This window comes from Lepisosteus platostomus, chromosome 4, assembly GCF_059453375.1.
Source record: "Lepisosteus platostomus isolate fLepPlt1 chromosome 4, fLepPlt1.hap1, whole genome shotgun sequence".
In the NCBI taxonomy this organism is placed as follows: domain Eukaryota; kingdom Metazoa; phylum Chordata; class Actinopteri; order Semionotiformes; family Lepisosteidae; genus Lepisosteus; species Lepisosteus platostomus.
The window spans coordinates 72,117,924-72,139,397 of record NC_142614.1 but is presented as its reverse complement, the minus strand read 5'-3'; the positions used below and the strand labels follow the sequence as shown (position 1 = coordinate 72,139,397).

General features: G+C 39.4%; 1 protein-coding gene across 5 annotated transcripts in view; it reads right to left on the bottom strand.

Moving 5' to 3' along the window:
- xrcc4 (X-ray repair complementing 4) overlaps nt 1-21,474 on the bottom strand; it is a 156,440-nt gene that overhangs the window by 34,575 nt on the left and 100,391 nt on the right. For 4 of the 5 annotated variants that reach the window (XM_088630633.1, XM_088630631.1, XM_088630630.1 and 1 more), the window contains one exon: nt 10,199-10,340. The exons of the other annotated variant lie outside the window; for it this stretch is intronic. In XM_088630633.1, the coding sequence (XP_088486759.1) occupies nt 10,199-10,340 (142 nt within the window). The remainder of the gene's footprint in view (nt 1-10,198; nt 10,341-21,474) is intronic. 5 annotated transcript variants of the gene reach the window in all.

Genomic DNA, 21,474 nt, shown 5'->3' with positions numbered 1-21,474 from the left:
CTCTAAATTTGAGTGTGCAAAGCATGCAGCCTCAGGTCCCAAGATATGACTTCGATGTTATAAGGTACTCTGGAACCAGGGAGTCCATGAGAAGCACAGAAGTCCAACAAAAGCTCAAAACTCATGTTCTCAACAATCTCCCAGCCACTCAAGCCCACTGAAGCTCAGCAGGTGTGAGCCTGGCCAATACCTGGATGGGAGACCTCCTGGGAAAAACTAAGGTTGCTACTGGAAAAGGTGTTAGTGAGGCCAGTAGGGGGCGCTCACCCCGAGGTCTGTGTGGGTCCTAATGCTCCAGTACAGTGATGGGAACACTATCCTGTAAGAAAAGCGCTGTCCTTCGGAAGAGATGTAAAACCAAGGTCCTGACTCTCCGTGGTCATTAAAAATCATGGGGTGTTTATCTTAAAGAGATTAAGGGTGTAAAACCTTGAGTGGAACCCAGATGTCCTTGCCAAATTTACCACTGGGCTTTAACAATCATGGCCTCCTAATAATCCCCATCTCCGAACTGGCTCTGTTCTCTTCGCCACTGAGAGCTGATGTGTGGTGAGAGAACTGGAGCACTTTGACTAATGTCGAATAACCCAGGTTGGAGTCCCCACTACCTGTGGAGTGGAGTGTCTACAAAAATACTACATAAATGTAAGGATTATTATTAAATTCTAGTATGGGTTTTAGCATAGAAATTGTTGATCAACAAATTTGATTCAGTCAGAATGTTAGACAGATTTAATCTTTCACCGCATCTGTCCAGAACTTCAGTACTACCCTGATACAATCAGATATTTACTTATTTTTCCTATTAAAAAAAAAACATGAGGTGAACTCTGTCCAGGAAGATGTGATTTAAATAAAATGGCAGCCTGTCAAATACAACAAAAAGAGTAGAGGGCTGTTTTCTTCTTGGCAAGTAAAGAATAGTAAACTTCATTGTTAAAGAGCAACATGAGAAATAATAATGTTTAATGTTGCATCTCAAATGGGCTAAGAGCAGACAACGTAAAAGTCTGTTGTGCTTGCTTACTCACATAGTTACAGTAACAGATCCTGCAGGCTGATATCATAACTTTCCCCACTGCAATTAAAAACCCATCTGGCCAAATGAATGGAAATGTGCATGATCAGAATATGAAGTACCACCGTTCAGGGCACACCTGTTTTGAGTTTAACACATTTGCAGACTGTGATCAGCGGAAAAAAAACAAACAAAATCAAAGGACCCCCACCTACCGAACAAACAGTTTACGCAAAATCATAAATCATTTCTCAGGTGTAGTTAATCACAGAAAAAAAGGAAAATATTGGACCATTTAAACTAAACAAGTCTTGGATCGGAGCACAAGAAATGCTTCAGACCTTCTCTGCACACTGAAAATACCCTCCCCAGCAGCATTTCAAAATATATATAATATAATTTATATATATATAAAATCAAAATTTTCACCAAAAGGATTCTCATACTGTGCTTTTCTTTTTTGTATGTTCATTTTATGTCTGTTTCTAAAATACAAAGGTTGATCAAAAAACAACCTCTCTTAATGCAGTGTTTTTATTGTTTTGGGTAATGAAACCTTAATTAGATTCTAATGAAATAAACACAGTACCTCTCCAAGACACTTAACAAAGTTTAGTACAAATTTGATAGCATGCACATTTTAATTCAAAGAGGTACTTTGCCTGTCTTTGTATTTGATCATTTTCCCCACCTGAAGAAGGCTTCACAGCCGAAACGTTGTGTTTTCTCTCTTCTCTTTTCTGCATTGATTAAACCTATCACTTGTTCCTTTGATCGTTTTCTGTGCATGTTTCCCAATAGGTACATTGACTTAATCAGATGTGGTTCATGTAGACTAAAGGATTTAGTTTTGAAAAGAAAGACTCATGGAGCTCCAAGGGTTGCAATGCATGTACAGCATTGTGTGAGTCTCAGCATAATTGCCACTTTGAAAATGAATTATTTTGCTGACCTTCCATTGTTTTATTTTCTGATAAAACCTTGCTTGGAAGACGGTCTTGTGCCTTCAGAAATATTAAAGAGCTAAGAATATTCTCAGCGTGCATTACCGTGTTTTACACAGTTTAAAACGTCCCGTTCGATAAAATTGCATGGTAAGAAATTTTCCTGTTTACATTTCTGATGCACTTATTATTTTAGACACAATGTTTCTCATTAACATAAGGTGGATGTTGACTGCCAGAAAGCTGGCACTGTTCAAATGAAAATCTGTGTTACATTGTGTTAGTCATTCAGTCACTGCGTAGTACAGTGTTATCATACTTTCATATGTTTCCTTCATAAACATCAATATCATATTGCCTGGAGATCCTATTTACAGCTGACAACGTTCTTAAGGATTTGCAATTGCCAAAGGACACACTAGGATGAACAAATAAAAAAAATAGTCTGACAGAAGAAATGCAAATCCTAGACAGAAAATGTAACTACATTTTCACTTTCTTACCCTTCATCGATTTGCCATCCCCAAGAAACAAACATTACACATGATAGCTCGAGGCCACATATGTCTTTTTTGCCAAAAACAGAGCTGTAGTCTGAATCTGGCATTATATGGCCTATCAGCTCATTAAATGGGGATGTCTGAGAGAAGAACATAACTGCAATAAAACCTACAAATGAGGGGATTACATTCAGCCCATCTATACTATTTTTTTGGTTTTGTGTAACAAAGTACCTCTTTGTTTTCAGTTTTAAACACATTTTCAATGCTATTTACCAAAAGGATATGTCCATCCGAAGCCTAAGACATGTTCACGTCTTTCTTGGTAAACCAAAGTAGAAAATGACCACAGGTCACATCGCTGAATAAAATTTCTGTGCGAAGCAAGAACATATCAAAATGTCTACACCCTGCAAGAGAGAATTGGCTCAAAATGTGTATTTTTACCAAGCCTGAAACTTCTGCTTTCCCCGATATCGTCCTATTGAATAACAAATCCTACACAAAGGTTATCTCAGCTCTGCATTCACTGGAAATCATTTAGTCTTTTCTAGGTCATTTTTTAAAGATATCTATGAGAAAATACATACAAAGATATAAAAGCCCAAAGAATAACTTTAAAATACCCTGTGCAAAGTACTGCTGATTTTATTTGAATTCATTTGCTTGAGAAAACACTACTGTCATGACCACTCTCTTACAAGAAGCAATGTCACGTTATTCATGAACAGTACTTTATAAGCAAGGGATTATTTACTCCACTAGATACTTCATACTTCAAGTTCTAAAAACTGTATACACATCTCAAGGAATTTTCAGGATGATACATATTACCAAACACATCAGTCTGTTTTAGTAAACAGCAATCAGTTCCACATTTCGGAAACTGCAGTGATGGGGAGCTCAGTAAGCAGCCAGTAGATTTGAATGCTGTCCATTTTCAAAAATTCTACTTGCAAAATAGCGACATTAAAGCATATTGTTTGTATTAACGCAATTTCTAAAAAATTAAGTGGAACAAATATTCCCTAAGGTGGAGGGAGGTCATAAATAAACATTTTACATGGAATTGTATTCCAAAATGAATAATAAAAAACTGGAAAATATTATTTCATGTGTCAGACACCAAGTCGAATGTGAGCACTTTCCTTGGAGAGAAACTGAATCCAAGACAAACCTCCTTGCCTGCTACCTGTGTCCACATTGGAGGCAGAGTGACAATTTAAATAAACCCAAACCTCGCTTTTGAAGGACAAAGATTGCGCATGAGTGCAGTCAGAATTTGCCTGATGGATACCTCCTGAAGGGTCAAGGTTTCTACACAGCGCAAACGGAAACAGAGCCAAGCAACTGGAAAAGCAGCTTGCAACAGGGCCACTCTCTAAGGCCCAATAAAGAGACGGATCTGAAGGTCCGTGTGAGATTTTTACAGATGGTGCTGTCTCACAAATGTAGTCCAGCAACATTCAATCTGTACTATCGGCTTGCGGTTTTGGATTCTCCATTTTTTTGGGACTTACTGTACTTGCGTATTCAAGGTAGCAAAAACAAAATCCACATGCCTCTCGCCTAAGTTTAGATGTTCTTAGAGTATGTGTTTGACAGGAGATTTGTGGATTGTTTATATATTACAGGAACATATTCCATGTCAAAGAATGATTCACTATTGGTTTTCTTTGCCTTATCGGCTATTAAAAACTGAAAAAACACTATGGATACATTCAGTTTTTTTTTTACAAAATTACAAGAAACAGCATAGTTAAGAGGAACAATTTCACTTAAACGAGACTAACCTTTTAAATGCTCTCCATCAAAGGTGCAAAGAAAGCAAGCTGAACGATAGCTTTTCTATCTCACACTCTCTTCTGAGTCACAGATACTCACTTGATCCGCTTGTGCTGGTGCCGGAACCAGAAGAGAAACAGTTGTGCTTTTGCACCGAGCAGAGGACTGGCACAGACACCTATACATGAAGCACTGACTCGCACACTGCTGCATCTGAGAATCCCATAGCCGACACAACAAGGCTCCGAGCAGTGCCACCCAAGACTTTCAGCTTTAGAATTTCAGCCTTAATGCTAAAGAGGCAATCTTGCCCTTGGAATGAAGGATTTCCACAGATGAGGTCGTGTTCAATTTCTTTTTGATACCAACGTGACCTTGGCTCAACCAGAATTAGCAAAGTCATATTTTTTAAGTCAAAGTCAACTCTAACTTTGATCACCTTAGCACCTCCAAAAAAAGACTTAAGCACGTGGTGGATTATAACAATATTTATTGAACCTTCATGACGTTGCATATACAGCACATCGATATAAATATGTTTAAGAAGAAGTAAGCTCCTCAGAATGTGGAGGAATGAGACTGAACAGGGAAAGGTGAAGAGGTCCCCAAGATAACTGTAGTATGGCTGGCAACACTTAAGCACATTGTGCATGGTGCAAGTCTAAGTTAAAGAACAGAAGCCTGACTTGGCAGTTCTGGTGAGAATGAAGTCAAGTTTCAAAATTGCTTCCATGCCTTTGGCTCAAAACTGAATTAGCTTTTCTCTTTAGTTAGTTATTTATTTCTTCTCCACAGGAAACACTCAGGAAGATGAGCCACTGTTGTCAGTAAACCACTGACTTATTTATATAAATTCCCTGTAATCCTGAGGAGAATGTAACTCACAGAATTATGTATACAGCAAGCAAGGGAGAAGTGTGCCATTAATATCTTTGTCTATGCAAGTTGTTTTCATGCATCACACTAATGATAAGAGATGGAAATAATATTTGACAGCTTAGATTGTGTTTATAATATCTGATGACTGAACACTATTGATGGCTGCTAAGCTCCTTTTGGTATTAAACCCTTTTCTATAGTTGTTGTTTAAAATGGGATCTACTGAAGCTTGTGCTTAAGTGTGTTATAGTTTATGTCTTGTTGGGGGAAGACGGTCATTTTACCTGTTCAAAATTAGTAGGAAAAAACGGTGATTACAACTATGATTTTAAAAACCAGCATTGTCACCCAAACGGTTCTATCACACGCACAGTAACATCAATATTTGTATGTTTATATTTTGAGAATGAAAATGTAAATAATCATCCCGTCAGTGTTTTTTAATCATAACAAACCTCTTTACGATTCAAAGGAAGGAAAGGAACTACAAAACCGCGGCCATAAATGCGTTCATACTGTATCTTGTCAAGTCTTCAGTTATTGCTACAGTATTTTCTGTCAGATGAAAACTTCACACTGTTTAATTATAAATTATATTATTACCATTGAAATGTGTGGAGCTCTCAACTCTCTCACAGTGTATGAAAAATACATTTGTTGGAAAAAGTAACGCTGTTTTCCTTGGTAAGGTCTTCACTTTCATGATTTTGAAATCGCCAATTAGTGGGAGTTTCACGACATGTTAATTAGAAATCTATTCTTTTTAGAGTTTTTTATAATGTTTTTTAAAAATGCTGTTCGGGGCATCTGAGGACACCACTGGGCTGACAAAGTTTTTCCACTCATAAGCATGGCTTTAAAAATTCCAAAAGCCAAGCGACAGAAGTACTTTCTTTTCCACTCATGACCGGGGAGCTTGCCATGGGAAAGTGATCTACAGAATGCTGTGACTGTCTACCAGAAAGCATAACGTTCATGTGAAAACCTCAAGTAACCTCAGATTCAAAAGTTATGTGAAAACCCTAACCTCTGATAAAAAGGAAAATATAAAAAAGAGAATAGTCATAGAGAGTGATGCCGACCGAACATGCAGTCACAATGAATTGTCGGTATGAATATTAATTAACACTCATCAAATCACAAGAATATAAGAGACGGAATTGTCTTCAGACTTCTCATTCCACCTTTTAGTACACACTTAAAGTCAGAATCAGAAGGCACACACACACAGTTGTATAGTAAAGCTTATTAAACGTTGTGGGACTCAAAAATCAATACTGAGCCCTACTGTGGGACCTCAGTGCGAGATGAGTTGAGAGAAAGGCAGAGATACAGTATGTGGGTTTTGTGCCAGGATGGATACTTCTACAGCATAATGGCTGAAAATGGCTCACTCTTCACCCTACACCCATTCAAGATGTCACTGCTTCACTGCACTCCTCTTCATAGCCTTTGCACATTTCTGTTCATTGAACCCCAAGAGCTAAGCAACCCCAGTCATTTTTCAGTCATTATGCTGTTTCCATCGCTTTGGAACAGGTAAAGGAATAACAGGTTATTCCATGCTGAAAAGAAAAAATCTGTAACCCTTTCTTTTCAGCATGTAATAAACCTTTACCTGTTCCTTTGCAGCCTACATATGCTGATGCAGCTCCCTGCTTGAACCTCTTTGATCCCTTTCCCATTTTCATTAATTAATTTATCTTAATTGTCTAATTGACAGTTCAGCACATCAGCTGGAACAAAGACTTCTGATGGCTAACTAATAGAAGAGCCATGACTGCCCATCCCTGCCCTAAACAACAAGACCTGACACAAGTGCCAATCCAGATTTCAGGGTAGTTGAGGTTTTTCTACTGCAGTTTGTCACTCATAAACTGAATACAAAGTCAACCAAATGAGCACATCTGAGCAAAACAAGAATGATAAAGTACACCCATTGCACTGTATGCTCACACACAATGTGTAATACAATGTGCAAAACAACCCCTTCAACAAATTAGCCCCTCTTGACCCCTTGACCTGTAATGTACAATACATTTATTACAACAACATAGTAGGTGACTACCTTACTTCAGAAAGAAAATATCACATATCTCTGGAGCAGCTGGGGCTGTGCGATGGCATTGTGGCTCAGGATCTGCACCTGTGGCTGGAAGGTTGCCGGTTCGTATCCCGCGGCCGGCAGAGGAATCCTACTCCATTGGGCCCCTGAGCAAGACCCTTAACCCCAGCTGCTCCAGGGGCGCCCTATAAGCGGCTGACCCTGCGCTCTGACCCCAAGCTTCACACCCTGTCTGTGTGTCTCATGGAGAGCAAGCTGGGGTATGCGAAAAGACAAATTCCTCATACAAGAAATTGTATATGGCCAATAAAGTGATCTTATCTTATCTTAAATTCATCCCAACAGTAGTCAGGTTAAAGTTAACCTTAGCACTTTTTCAAATAAACAAGAAATATCTCCATTCCTTTTACACTACTCCATGACTGGAACAGTTACTACTGCATTAACAAGCTGTGGACATCAGTGATCCTTTACAATTGAATAATCTGTTGGTGTAAATGTTCAGCTACCCGACAACTGCAGTCTGTAGGGGGGCCCTTCATTCCTAGGAGTCTGAGGGAGCCCTGGGTGCCAGCCATAGCAGGCTTTGAGCTGACGTCTCTGTGTTTCTGATTAGAAGAGAGGAAGTGATTCAGAGTCTCGGTGACAGATTGTGACTAAAAAACACAGACTCTGATTAATGATACACGTCTTGTTGGACTGTCCTTTTATCTTTCACATTCACTGAGCAAACCAGCACGTGGTTTTCATTCTGAATCCGGGCTCCATCCTGGGATAATTTACTCCATTTTGAGTCATTTGATTTCTGTTGCTGCCGGACAGTGATACGTTGCATGTGTTTGCCCATTTCGTCTGGGCCAAAACTTGCCTGTTTCTATTAGCATCACTGGTGGAGAAAATGCACCAGACCTTTAAAAGGCAACTGGGTTTTGGAGTTATAATAAACTGGCAATGATGAGTGTATTTCAAACCACAAGTACATGGTAACTTTTACAAACCTCCAATTTACACTAGAAATGAGAGGATGTAAAACATTCGTAGCATCACATTGTTTTCATTGTCTGCGATTCAGATTGAGGCAACAAAACTTCCAATGATGTAAAAGTGGCCAAATTACAATGTAAAGGTGCTTTAGACCAATTAAATTTTGCTACTACATAACAGTAAATATTTTCATGAAACCGACAGATAGAAGCTGACATTTTTTAGATACAATAAATTATTGCAAAAAAGAGCAACTTGCCAACCAACCAAAATCCACTCATCATAATTAATGCAGCCAGGAGACCATGTTTCTCATTTGCTTTCAGAGACTAGTGAGCAGCAGAGGGCCACTTAGCACAAACGCTCGCTCCCGCCCGTGGCCAGACCAGTGGATTGCAACAACGTGACGACCATACAGTACTTTCACAAAGTTCAAGATTTTGCACTGAATTCGAAATTTGTAAAATTCCGCGATACCGTCCATTAATTAATTTTGTTACCTGGATTTAATAACCGGTCTGAGAAACTGGTGACTGAGATTCCCTTTTAATTGATTTTCCCGATCTTCTCTTGTCCAAATTTCCCAAACGCAACGTACAATTAGCGACAAAGGAAAAAAAAACAACTGGGTTTGTCGGCTTTATCAACCAAACGAAAAGTATAAGCAGACTTTCCTAAAGGCCTCACAAGGTGACAAGCTTGGGGCTACAGTTTATAAGACAGAAGGTCTGTCTTTAATTTAGAAATCACAGGACAAAGGGGGCTTGAGCTCTGGCTCCGATACTGGTTTCTCTGTGTCCCCCTGAACAGGATCACCTTCACCGTCCTCCATCCGCCACAAGGGCTGTAGCTGTGAGCTTCGGAATGCATGGCCCATCACCGGGCCTCTGACCATGTCGCGTTTCTGGCAAAAGCATGTGCTAAATTCTGCAAACTGTGTCGGACAATCGGAGCTTTCTTTGCATGAAGAGCTCTGAGACTATCACAAAACACAGTTCCTGATTCTATTCAACCAACATTCCTATGGAAAACACTTCCTCTGATCAATAAGGTGCTCATAGCTACATACTGTAATCCAAAGTAAGGAGGCCAGGGGGCCAGCTCTCACTTCTCAGATTTCTTGGGTTCTTCCACTTCTAGGGGCCACATCAGTCATTCTGCTGTTTCCATACAACTACTTGAGATCATGCCTCGAACTTACAGTACAGTACAGTACGAAACACTGAGCTGTCAAACCAACTCAGTTTTGACATCAGCGTTTCATGACACTGACAGGAAGAATGCAGTTATAAAGTGCAGCGAAATCTACAGTCTCGCAGAGTGTGCTAATTGTTAACATCAGGGAAAAATGGGAAAGCACATAATTGCAATCTGAGTTACAGTAAGAAACTTTGAAATAGAAGACCACTGTGAGCATCTAAAGACACACGGGAGGCATAGCCTCCCCCAGTTTCATTTATTACTATTTATATAATAGTTTTGACATTTTAAAACTCAACTAAGGCACATATGGAAAACATCAGAATTACAAAAAATGAGGTTCTGTTCATTAAACATCCTCAGATGTGTGAGATTTTGCATTTAATTCCCCTTCTGAACTCAATCACCTAGTGTTCAGACAATAGGATGCTTAAAGGATGAATTCTGGCACATTTGTCATTTAGGCTTGATTGATGTGGTGCACAGTGATTATGTTTGTATACCATGTTTCACTCTCCTGCATAGGCCGTAGCTTTGATATTTATAAGGTGATCAATCAAAATACACTCATCTAATTGGCTCATGGCATGATATGCAGACATGGATAAATACAATCAAGATTAATCACTGATGTTTAAAAAATGAATTCTTTAGATCCATAACTAACATGATGAAGATGACGGTATACTGCCATGCCTTAACAAAGCAAGCCATGTCCTTATCCACACATTTATACACACAATCTGAGAAGATTATATGTGGGGGAAAAAAGGACAAAAAAGAAGCAAAATGGCAAATCAGCTCGGAAAAACTCTGATCTTACCGTCCTTTCTCCTGACCCTCCTTCGATCCTTTCTTGGCGTCTGACTCCTGACCTCTGACGTGGCGCTGCCGTCGTTTCCTACTGGGAGCCACATCGATGGTGTCATTCAGGCTGACGTCCAGGGAGCTCCGTCCCGGCTTGTCTGCCAAGGGAGAGCAGCAACAATGGATCCGGGAGGGACAACAGCAGCATGCTATGACCTGGCCGATGTAGAAGTAAAACCTGTTTCTCTGCGGTGTCAGCAAGAAGTGATTAAAACCTGCCGTTTGTTTACAAAAGAGTGCCATGCAGTATTTACTGTCACTGAGTATTTCACTTTCACAGCAAAAGACAAAAGACTGTAGCTACAATTAACATTTCTGATTGAACTAGAAGCACGTGTTTGTGACAGGGCCCTGAGTGTTGGTAGAGCCCGAGACTCATCATCTCAGGGTAGTGGGTTCGTGTCCCACGTCGGGCATCAGGTCCTCCATGTTGGAAGTTGGGCTAACAACCCTGTCCCGTAAAAAACTAATGTTATGGAAACAGCAACAGGATCCCATTATGCTGGAAGGCATTACAGGCAAAACATCCAACATCCTTCCATATGTTTGTGAAGAAGGAAAAAAATGCCACCTTCTTTAATGGCAGCGGTTATGCCATATTCTGAGCTTGGCATATACAGGCATGTGCAACATACTCACTAGTTGTCACTTCTACTGCAAAATAACTCATTCCAATCTGAAGATCATTATATGAATAGGCAAGAAAGGCTGGACTATTTCTGAAACAGCCTTAATTAAGCCAACAAGTCAAGTAATTCCCCAATGAAACACTGACTTTCCCCCCCAGCTTGATTACCCATAGACTCAAACACAATTATCTAATGCAATTGTTCCTCGGAGGATAAAAAACATGATCTGACAAGCACCACAGTGGTCTGCAGATTCAGAAAATCAGACTCAGAGTCAGAGTAAAAGGCACTTGACTTTGTTCTAGTACAGTAAGTTACAGCTGGTTTTAATTAGTAAAACCAAATGGGCCAAATGGTCGCTTCTCGTCAGTAACTGTTCTTATGCTCTTAGTAAATTGATTAAAGAGATTGAAAAGCTGGTAGAAATGAAAAATGATAGCAAACCTTTGCAGGGATTTATACTTTTATCTGGGTAAGGTTTCATGGGGAAATTCTTTTAGTGCAGCAAGTTGGTTTCAAGATATTTCAGAACATCTGTGGATGAGAAAGTTACATCTCTGAAAATCATTACCATTATTTCTTCTGGTTTAGTAGATAAAACTCTTTCATATAATGGGAGCTTATCTTAAGAACTCAGGACAATGTTTAATCTTAGAAATTACTTTTCTGTCAATTGGCCCTGGTGGAACGATTCTTTAGTGTAGTGGCTCAACTGACTTTTTTCTTTGCACTAGTCCATACGCACAACCCACCCTGCTTTTTTAGTGGTTTCATGATATCAACACGCCCAGGCTATGAATAATACAACTGCAATGGAAGTCCTCAGAACAACAAATGGGCTCTCTTTTTAAGAAAAAAGGAATATTCTAATAATATTTGTGACACCTTCCAATACCACAAGCAGACCAGCCTTTCTGCGAAACCTGTTGAGCTGACTGGTGCTTTAAGCTGCCCTGCAAGTTCAGCTCCACTCTACCAAAAACCGTGAATTTCTCTGCTGCGATCACATTGTACTTCTCAGGGGATCAAGTCTCACATGCATCGCTACGATGCAGACAAAGCATGTCTCTGATGTACTGTACACTTTCACAGTTCCACATCCATCCATCTTTCAACTGCTTTATCCGGAATAACGGATTCTACCCCGGCCAGCAACAGGCACAGGGCGGGATACGCCCTGGATGGGACGCAAGTCCATCACATCCCAGGGTGCATTTTCCCAGAGGCCAATTAACAGTGTGTCTCTGGGCTGTGGGAGGAAACCCGAACGAATGCAGGGAGAACATACAAACTCCACACAGACAGCACCTCACGAGTTAAACCCGGGGCCCCAGTGCTGCAAGGCAGCAATTGCACCCCCACGCCATTTAAGGGTTCACACTCCACATGTACAGTCAATGTTCATTGTTTTTTTTTCCCCTGTATGGTCAGAAAGGAAAGTTATTTTGCTTCTTGCATTACTGCTGGCTTCTGCACAGCAAACCACATACCGCAAATAACTGTTCTATCAAAAGGATGCACACATCTAAAAGTATTCATGTACAGTATTACATTTTTTGTTATAACAGAACTTAATATATCAATGCGTTCAGGTGGGAGCTGCACCAGCAACGTTTCGGCGGTGGAGTCTTCTTCAGGTGAAACGTTGTGTTTTATTTCTTCTCTTTTCAGCAGGGAATAAACCTGTTACTTGTTCCTTAATATATCAACGACTGACTAGAGACTATCTAGTCTGCTTCAATGTCTCTATTCGCTATAGTTGTTATTCTATATTTCCTAGGTATAGAGTCTGCAGTTAAACTACTGTTTAGGTGTAACAGAGATAATTATGAGAGCTTTGCCTCTCCTATATGACCCAATACAATATTACAGCATTAACATGTACAACACATTAATAAAAGCAAAGCACAAATCTGCCCCCTTTGTCTGAACTGATTATTATACAATTTTAATAATATTGTTTATATGCTGAGACACCACTCTTAATACCTGCATAGCAGTAGTGACTGCCTAGCAAATACTGTACCCTTTTCATCCAAACTGTGCATCAAGTCATCTCACCCCACCCTGTACTTCACTGTACACAGACATAGCCAATATGTTTTGAAAACATGGAATACATTACTTCACTTTCAAAGGCCGTTCAAATGTCCCACCAATTCCTTTCAACTCCATCCAAACCCTTTTTTTCCCGTAATAAGCTCCCATTAAACGCTAGAGCTTGAAGGATTTTCTTTTGCCTGAAATGTTGTTAAATGAATGTGTGAGATCAGAACCCAAACAATAGCTTTTGTTATAACCTCAGAAAGTCTGATGTGCTGTTCCAAACTAAAAAAGTGAAACACCATAGTGTACGTGAGACTTGTGAGACGAAGCCTTTAATGATACAGTATGCCATACTAGGGCAGTAGTGTGGAAGAGTGGTTAAGGCTCTGGGCTTGTACATATAAGGTTGTAGGTTCTAATCTTAGGTGGGGCTAATTTACCCCAAAGCAAGCAACTTCACTCAGATTGTAACGGCAACATAACAGCTATAAAATTGAAATCCGCAAAATAAACTAACAACAAAAATGTGAAGAATACAACAATACCTTTGCTCTCATAAAGAGGTCACACATTAAATATATAAGTATCAGGATGTTTTGTTACTGTTTAGCAGTCTACAGTGCTTTTTGAAAAGAGTAATAAGAGGCTTACAGAGTGAGTTACAGAGCTGAGTACAGGATTCCCCACATGGCGGCACATCATTAACAGAGTGCTTATAGGGGTGTCTGGCGTTGGGTACCCCGAGGGACAGGGCTCTCTCCACTCACACCTCCCTTAATCCTGTGAAGCCCACAGTGTCACATAGAGATGACTCAAGAGGGGAGCGGGACAAGGTTATCTGTCCCTCCTTATTATCTCTATATCGTTCAGTACAAAAAAAAGAAAATGAAAAAATACTGTACTTAATGTTCAGAACTGCTAGTCCTTCTATGTCATATCGGATGTAAGGGTTTCACATTTCCCCAAATCCACAGCTTATGCAACATTTCTGTGTTGTTACAATAGGAAACAATGCGAAACAGCTGGTGACAGTGAGATTAAAAGCCACTGTTCAATTTTAAGAGCTAATCTACACCAGCGCTGTTTTAGAAATGTTTTGCTTTCCATGCATGTCTGCCATCTGCCTATAGCTTCTGCTGGTAGTGCATTGTTGTCAATACTGCAGTCTACACTGACAATAATAATAATAATAATAATAATAATAATAATAATGTTTCTTTATTAGCCCTATACAATTTCTTGCATTAGGAATGTGTCTTTTCGCATACCCCAGCTTTTCTCCAGGGAGACACAGACACAGAGACAGGGAGAGAAGCTTGGGGTCAGAGCGCAGGGTCTGCCATTGTACAGCGCCCCTGGAGCAGTTGGGGTTAAGGGCCTTGCTCAGGGGCCCAACGGAGTAGGATTCCTCTGCCAGCCACGGGATTTGAACCGGCAACCTTCCGGTCACAGGCGCAGATCCTTAGCCACAGAGCCACCGCTCCGCCCATATGAGTAATGTGTATAAGTAAAGCGTACAAACATACTTTTTCTACTGTATATAATGCAACACAAGATATTTCCTTTTATCATTATACCACCACAATACCATGTGTCAATAATTCACTAGCCCCCGAAAATGTACAAAAGCTCAAAGGGGTGCTGGCCAGCCCAATCGCCCCATTTTCCTGAGTGGTCATCTGAAGTGGACGACTGGCTCATGAGGTCATGGGTCAAGTGAACAATGGTGGTGTCCAACCACGCCTGATCCCGTTTGATTTCAGCATAGAGTTCAGGTCGAGAATCATTTCAAAGATGAAGAACTTTAAAACCTTTTGTTGAAAATGAGAAGCTCAACCGCAGAGGTCCTTCATAGAAAAACATCAGCAATTAAAACAAAAAAGAAATGACAAAGAAGTTTAGGAGCTCACGTTATTAACCAATAGGTAGTGGAACAGGAGACGCTTCAGACATGTAACTCAATGTAGCTCACCAGTGGCCTTACAAACTTAAAGTGGAACTGCAGTCCCAATTTCTCAGACCGGGTATGAAATCTAGGTAACAAAATAAATTCATTGACAGTTTAGCAAAATTTTACAAATTTTGAATTAAGCACAAAATCATGAGCTTTGTGAAAGTACTGCATAGTCGCCATATTACCGCAAAGGGCTGGTCTCGCCACAGGCAAGAGCAAGAGTTCACGGAAACTGTGACGTAAAGTGACTCTTCCTGCTCAGTAGTCCCTGTTAGAAAATGGGAAAACTTGATATCCGAACAACGTTAATCCTTTTTTGGCTTTCTCAGCTGCTTTATATATTTTAAAAGATGCCTCATTGTTGAGCATTTGGCTGTACAGAACATAGTGGTCACACACAAAACAGAGGATTGGATCAAGAGAGTGTCAAACTGTTTCCTTTTCCAAGGGATATTCAACTAGCCAAGAGATGGGTAGTAAACATGGGCACTGATGTTGGTCCTGTCGACAAGTTTCTCAACAAGATTCAGCGCGATGTATGAGCGAATAAGTACAGGTTGTGCAGCATAGAAATGGTTAACCGTGATATGCAGAGTTAACAAATACAGTAAGTAGCATTTGTTAACAAAACCATCTCAAAGTTGATATGTTAAATTAAATTCAGTTGTACTCAAATTGACAGTTTAAATAAAGTATATAAAAAACATCTTGCTTGTATGTGTCAATTTCATAACTATATATAATACAGCACTACATCAATACATCAATACAGCAGCAAATTTTTTTGGAATAAAGAGTGCTTTATTGCAACAGAAATAGATTGGTTTTATAAATATTGTCATTTTGGGATAGGAAATGTGTGTTGATATTTTCTCTGCTTTGAAATTTACATGATTATGAAGTCTGATAGTTTGTAATATGAAATATATTTTCATTTCAGATACCGAACCGAACCTTGTGCTCAAACCCGGTTGGCCATCGGACAACCTTCCAAATTAATCCCAGCAGCTCCTCCCAGTAATCATACTACAGTATCAAAAAACATAGATCAAAAACTGTAGTTCATCAAAAGGAGCAGGAAGTTGGATCAGAACCCTTCACATGATAACACTGTCTAGAATCTGAAGACAAATAAAGAGTCTAGTCAAACCGTCACAAGAAAGCAAACTAATTGACCGATATGAGCAACATTGACACTCAACAAGCTGATACCCTATAATACAACATTCAAGAGATCAACACACTTCCAAAACAGGATTTTTAATGTTAAAAGGAATCTGCTCTTTACATGTAATGCTTTCTGTGCTGTGCAAAGCAGTATTTAAAAAGATGTACAGTAAAAGCAACCTTTTATTGTGGTGTATCGTTGGTTCTACAAAAAGATTTCATTCTACACCTCCCTGCATAGACAAAGGAGTAATGGGATTGCTGTCATACACCCATGACACAGAAAATACCCTATACAGAAGAACATTTTGTTGCCATTCTACTGTTTCTGGAATGGATGGGCAAAAGTGATATCAATCAACACACTGCCCTTATGCCTCTTGTAACTTTCTCCTAAAAGATCCACCAGGTTAATTGTGTGTTTGTTCACCTACTGTATGATCATGGGATCACTCACGCCCTGTAACAACCCACCTCAAGGCACTCATCTTGGAGCAGAGTGCAAGGAGTGACTGTACCCTGGACAGGATGCCAGTCCACTGCAAAAGCTCATACACAAGGACGATTCACAGACACCCATTGGCATGGCCAGCAAGTCTTCTGGGAGGTGGGAGGGAATCGAACAATCAAAACAAGTATGGCATCGAACCCGGGACTCCAGAACTTTCAGAGAGCAGCTCTGTCCTCATCACAATCACATCACCCCTGTTAATCATGTAATTAACTATTATCAGTAGATCATTGCTGATTATATTTAAATTACCACGGGAGTAAAAGTCGATTGGAAAGACAGCACATTGGAAAATCTGTACATAAACAGTGTTATGGATTTCCTGCTATTATATTCCAAAAAGTGGATATACCCAAATCAATCAAGCCATCTATGAAGCGTAAGTATGTGGTATATACACATTAATACAAACAATAGCTCTTGCACCATCTACCAGCAGTATAAAATCCGAAACCTTGCTAAGAAGGTGTCAGGCAAATTGATCCCAAAGCCCAGTGCTTTCTCATGCCCAGTGCCTGGAGAGAGACCCCGTGAGAGAGTGGTGTGTGTGTGTGGGCGTGTGGCGATGAGGGGGAGGGTGGTGTGGAAGTGAAGCAGGACTGTGGGGGTGGGCTGGAAAAAAAAAAAAACAACAGAGAAAGAAGAGAAAAAAAACATCTGGAGATGAAACCAGCGATATTACAGACATCCCCAATTAAAACAGCTGTCCATTTGTTGGTAGGTCACTGTGGCTTTCTTCAAAACGTAGAAATTATTTCACACATCCAGTAATAAAGCTGACAATTTTCTTAAACGTACAGTATTAGTTTTAACTCAAACAGACTTTAAGAAACATTGTGAGTGACATGCAATTGTTAAAAAAAATTAAATGCGGCTACACGCAACTTTTTTTTTTAAAGCTTCGAGTTTATTAACGTTAGGAAGACTTGGGGAGGTTTGCGTTTTACAGGATAATCTCTCTTGGTGGTCCCACTTGGATAAATGATTCAGTCAATGGTTAGCAACGGGGTTTCTGGCATCAGTCAATCACTGCATATTACTGAGGGTCCCCCTGCTAGGTGTCGGACCCATGCAATCTTTTTTTATTTTGACGAGCAGATCCATCCATAAAAAAACACAGCTCTCACTCAAAGATCTCTCAGAAAACATTTCATTCGGTAGAGTAACCAAATTTTCATTTTCGATTTCCAATCAAACCCAGTTTCCATACTATATCAACATCTGACAGTTCTTTACCACAAAGTGTTCTTAACCGGGGTCAGCAGAATGAATTATGGAGATATGTGCTAAACAAACAGTGGTATTTGGTAAAATCATTTAAGGAATTATAGGGGATGAGGGAGGGGAATTTAAGAGAATATTTATAGGCATGTTTACAATGCCACATGTGTTCGAGAATAAGCAGACAAGAGGATACATTAGATTTTATGTGGTATAATACTAGAAAACACATTCAGGAATAGTCCAAGAATTGAGGATGCACATCAGTAAAGCTAGACTATTTGCTAATTTAAATTAATTCAGAAAATATTATAGTCAGGGGCCAAAAATACTGTATGTCCAGAGGGTCATTTTACTTCAGTAAGCAACGGTACAGTGAAAGTTAAAAAGCATGCAGATGTCCATGCAGATGTTTTTGAATAAAAAAACATTTGGAATTTTAGCGGCCATTGCATGGACACAACTCTGACGAGAACAACAGTTGACTACACACTGATGTTGACAGCAGCGGACCACCACTCCAGGGTGTGATGCTGAGAGGGAAAATGGGAACAGTCTCCTGCTAACGTGAAGATTAATAGGGGGCAAGGTCACTGGACTGGCAGAACAGGTTGTTTATTACTATTCTTCACATGTTATTAAGGAACAAGTAAAGGTTTATTCCAGGCTGAAAAGAAAAGAGACTCAACATTTCGGCTGTGGAGCCTTCTTCAGGTGTTGACATTCAGTGCTCTTTGGTCATACCTGAAGAAGGCTCCACAGTCAAAATGTTATGTGTTTCGTTTCAGCCTGGAATAAATCTTTACTTAATGTACGAGGCTACCTACAGTACTGTATGTGAACATTTTATGAGATCAAGATCAATTATTTCACAGGTACAAAGTACAGGAGATCAAGAATGTTTTCCAAAATGGCAGTATCAAAGCTCACGATTAACTATATTATCTTGGTCAGCATTGTTCGAGCATCAAACATTTTTGGCAAGGCTCCCCAAGAGGAATGACATCTGATCAGTTAGGTGCAGCTGGGTCAACTCATTAGAAGCACTGAATGTAAATATCAAGTCTGCCTTTAAGCTAATGGCCTTTCAAACCCACAGACGATGGCTTCTGGAAAGAGATCTTATGTGAAAACTTGAGACGTGCTGGTTGTTTTTGTGAGGGGAGTTGAACATATTTGACACTTTATGTGTGATTTTATTTTTTTTTCAACAATTTACAAAATAGCTTCAATTGGAGTCATTTGTCCAACTAATCAGATAATACTTCTCAGTCGGATTGGAGATCTGCCTTCAGTTCATCCATCCATCCATCCATCCATTTTTAACTGCTCTATCCAATACAGGGTCATGAGGTAGCCTATTTCAGCAAGCTTACTTAATGTGTGTTATGCGGTTTTACAAACCTGGATCCAGCAAACGTGCTTGAAATTAAACTAGACAAAACTGTTTTTCCCTCATCAGGTCAATAAAGCTTCAGATTTAAGACTGTCAGTTTTTAAGATCATTTTTTAAGTAACAAACTTGTAACTCATGTTCGGCTTGATGCTGAAATCGGCTGAGTGTTGTTTATTAATTTGTGAAACATTGCATGTCTCCGATCAACCCTGTCCATGGTATGATGCAGAGAAGCAGATTACTTTCTTTTAAAGCTTGACCATTGTATTATTCTGGTGGCTGAAATTTCTACAAAGCTGCTACTGTTTATATATATATATCCATTCTTAGCTTCACCCCTCTGAATTGATAACTATATCTTGCTGTTGATGAAGTCACTAAATGGTCCGAGTTTCTTATTGTGCCAAGAACAAAATTACCGAAAATGGAAGACTGTGCCTTCTGTATTGTAGTCCCACACCTTTGGAACTCTGATGTTATGAAAGATGCAAGTACTGTATATGTCTCAAAATCATGTACAAAGACTACATCTATAAACTGAATTAAATGTAAGATGATTTATGGGTAGTTCTAACGTAATTTTGAGTTCATCGTTTTGAGGCTCTGTTTTATTGTATTTTGACAGTTTATCCTTTTAAATGAAAGGTACTATATTATCATTAGAGCTGATGATGGATGGGTGATTACTGATAACCCCCCACCCCCACCCCCCTCACTAACAAAAAAGGCTTTAAGATTCTTAGGTTGAGCATTTGCTTCATTTTAAGAAGCACCAAGTTGCAATGTAAAAGATTAGCTGATTAGAGGTGTACTCATTTGAAGATACACTAGCATGAAAAACCCCTGCATTTGTTTTAGAAGTATGTCTTCTTACGCCTTCTGGTCTAGTTCTTTTTATTCTGAAAATATACTGTACCCTGTCTTTCCTGTGCCCTGTTCCACACAGAGAAAACTAAAAGGCATCAGCTTGGGGAAATCTACTCACCAGGGTGGGGGAGGCATGTATGCATAGGACTGCTGTTAATCTTTCAGAAATTAGTGCAGGTATTTGTTTTAAGTAAGTTAATTAAGCATAGGCCATTGGATCCTCCAGGTTTGTTCTTGCAGGGCTTGCTTAGATTGAAATGATAAAAGTAATTACTTTTCGGTCTTGCCTTGTTGAGCAATCTGTCATTGCCTGGCCCTGCATGGCGGTCCAACAGCTGCTGTTTGGATGTGAGAGCGAGTTGCAGTGCATAAAATTAGGAATACATTGACAAAAAAAAACATTTTTATTATCCAACGCTAGCAAAGAAAACAAAATGGAATACTAACAAACATGAATCATGAATCGGGATTTTCAGATTAGTTGAATAAAACGGATTGTTTTAAATTTCATTATTGATAATGTGAATACATCTGAATAAATTGGAATCCCCTGCAAGTCCTAGAAGCCCTATTAGTTCCTCAGTTCTACCTGCTTCAGTAATTGGAACTGGAGACACAAAATGCCAGGAGGGATACATTCCCATAATGACAAGCAAGAATCACTACCTTAGGCAGACAGTATAGTAAACAGCTTGGGCATTAACTCCTTTAACACAGTAGAGACTGCTTTCTCATTCACAAAGGTACAGCCTCTGCAAACCACAGGAAACTGTGGCCTAAAGCAAGCAAGAAATCATTGCTTGCCTTATCTACTTCAGTACACAGTGCCCTTGTTTAAAGCATTAGTATACTGTATGCAGTAATAGATAGAGTGATACTTTATGACTATCAGCACAGAATGCACAAGGAATTTGTCCCCATGTTGCAAACAGCCATTCGGTTCAATTTTACTTTCACTTAACAAGCAAACATGCACAGTTGTATACACATATACTGTTGCTATTTTACACTGCCTACTACAAACACATCAAATACTAGGGCAACGTCTTAAGACTCCTTCAGTGGGTCAATTATTTTGTATCTGTATAAGGGGGGAAAGGATTCATCCTTTAATAAATCTAAGAAGCTATATTTGAAGCTCATGGCGCAGCCAAGTCAATCAAATTATTTAACACTATTAGAAAAAAAATACTAAAAAAGTACTTCAAAACTGATGGAGCATTGTTAACTTACAGAAGGTTTGTTTAAATGAACATTTGCTGCATACTATGTACTTTATTATTTGTAAGGGATAATCCACCTTCCCATTAGGAATAACAATGGAATGTTTTGCCTGTGAACAATTTATAATTGTTTCTTACCAATGTCTTCCTTTTCAGTGTGTTTTAAGAAGAACTGTATGCTGTCTTAGAAGGATGCAATACAGATGTGCACAATTAAG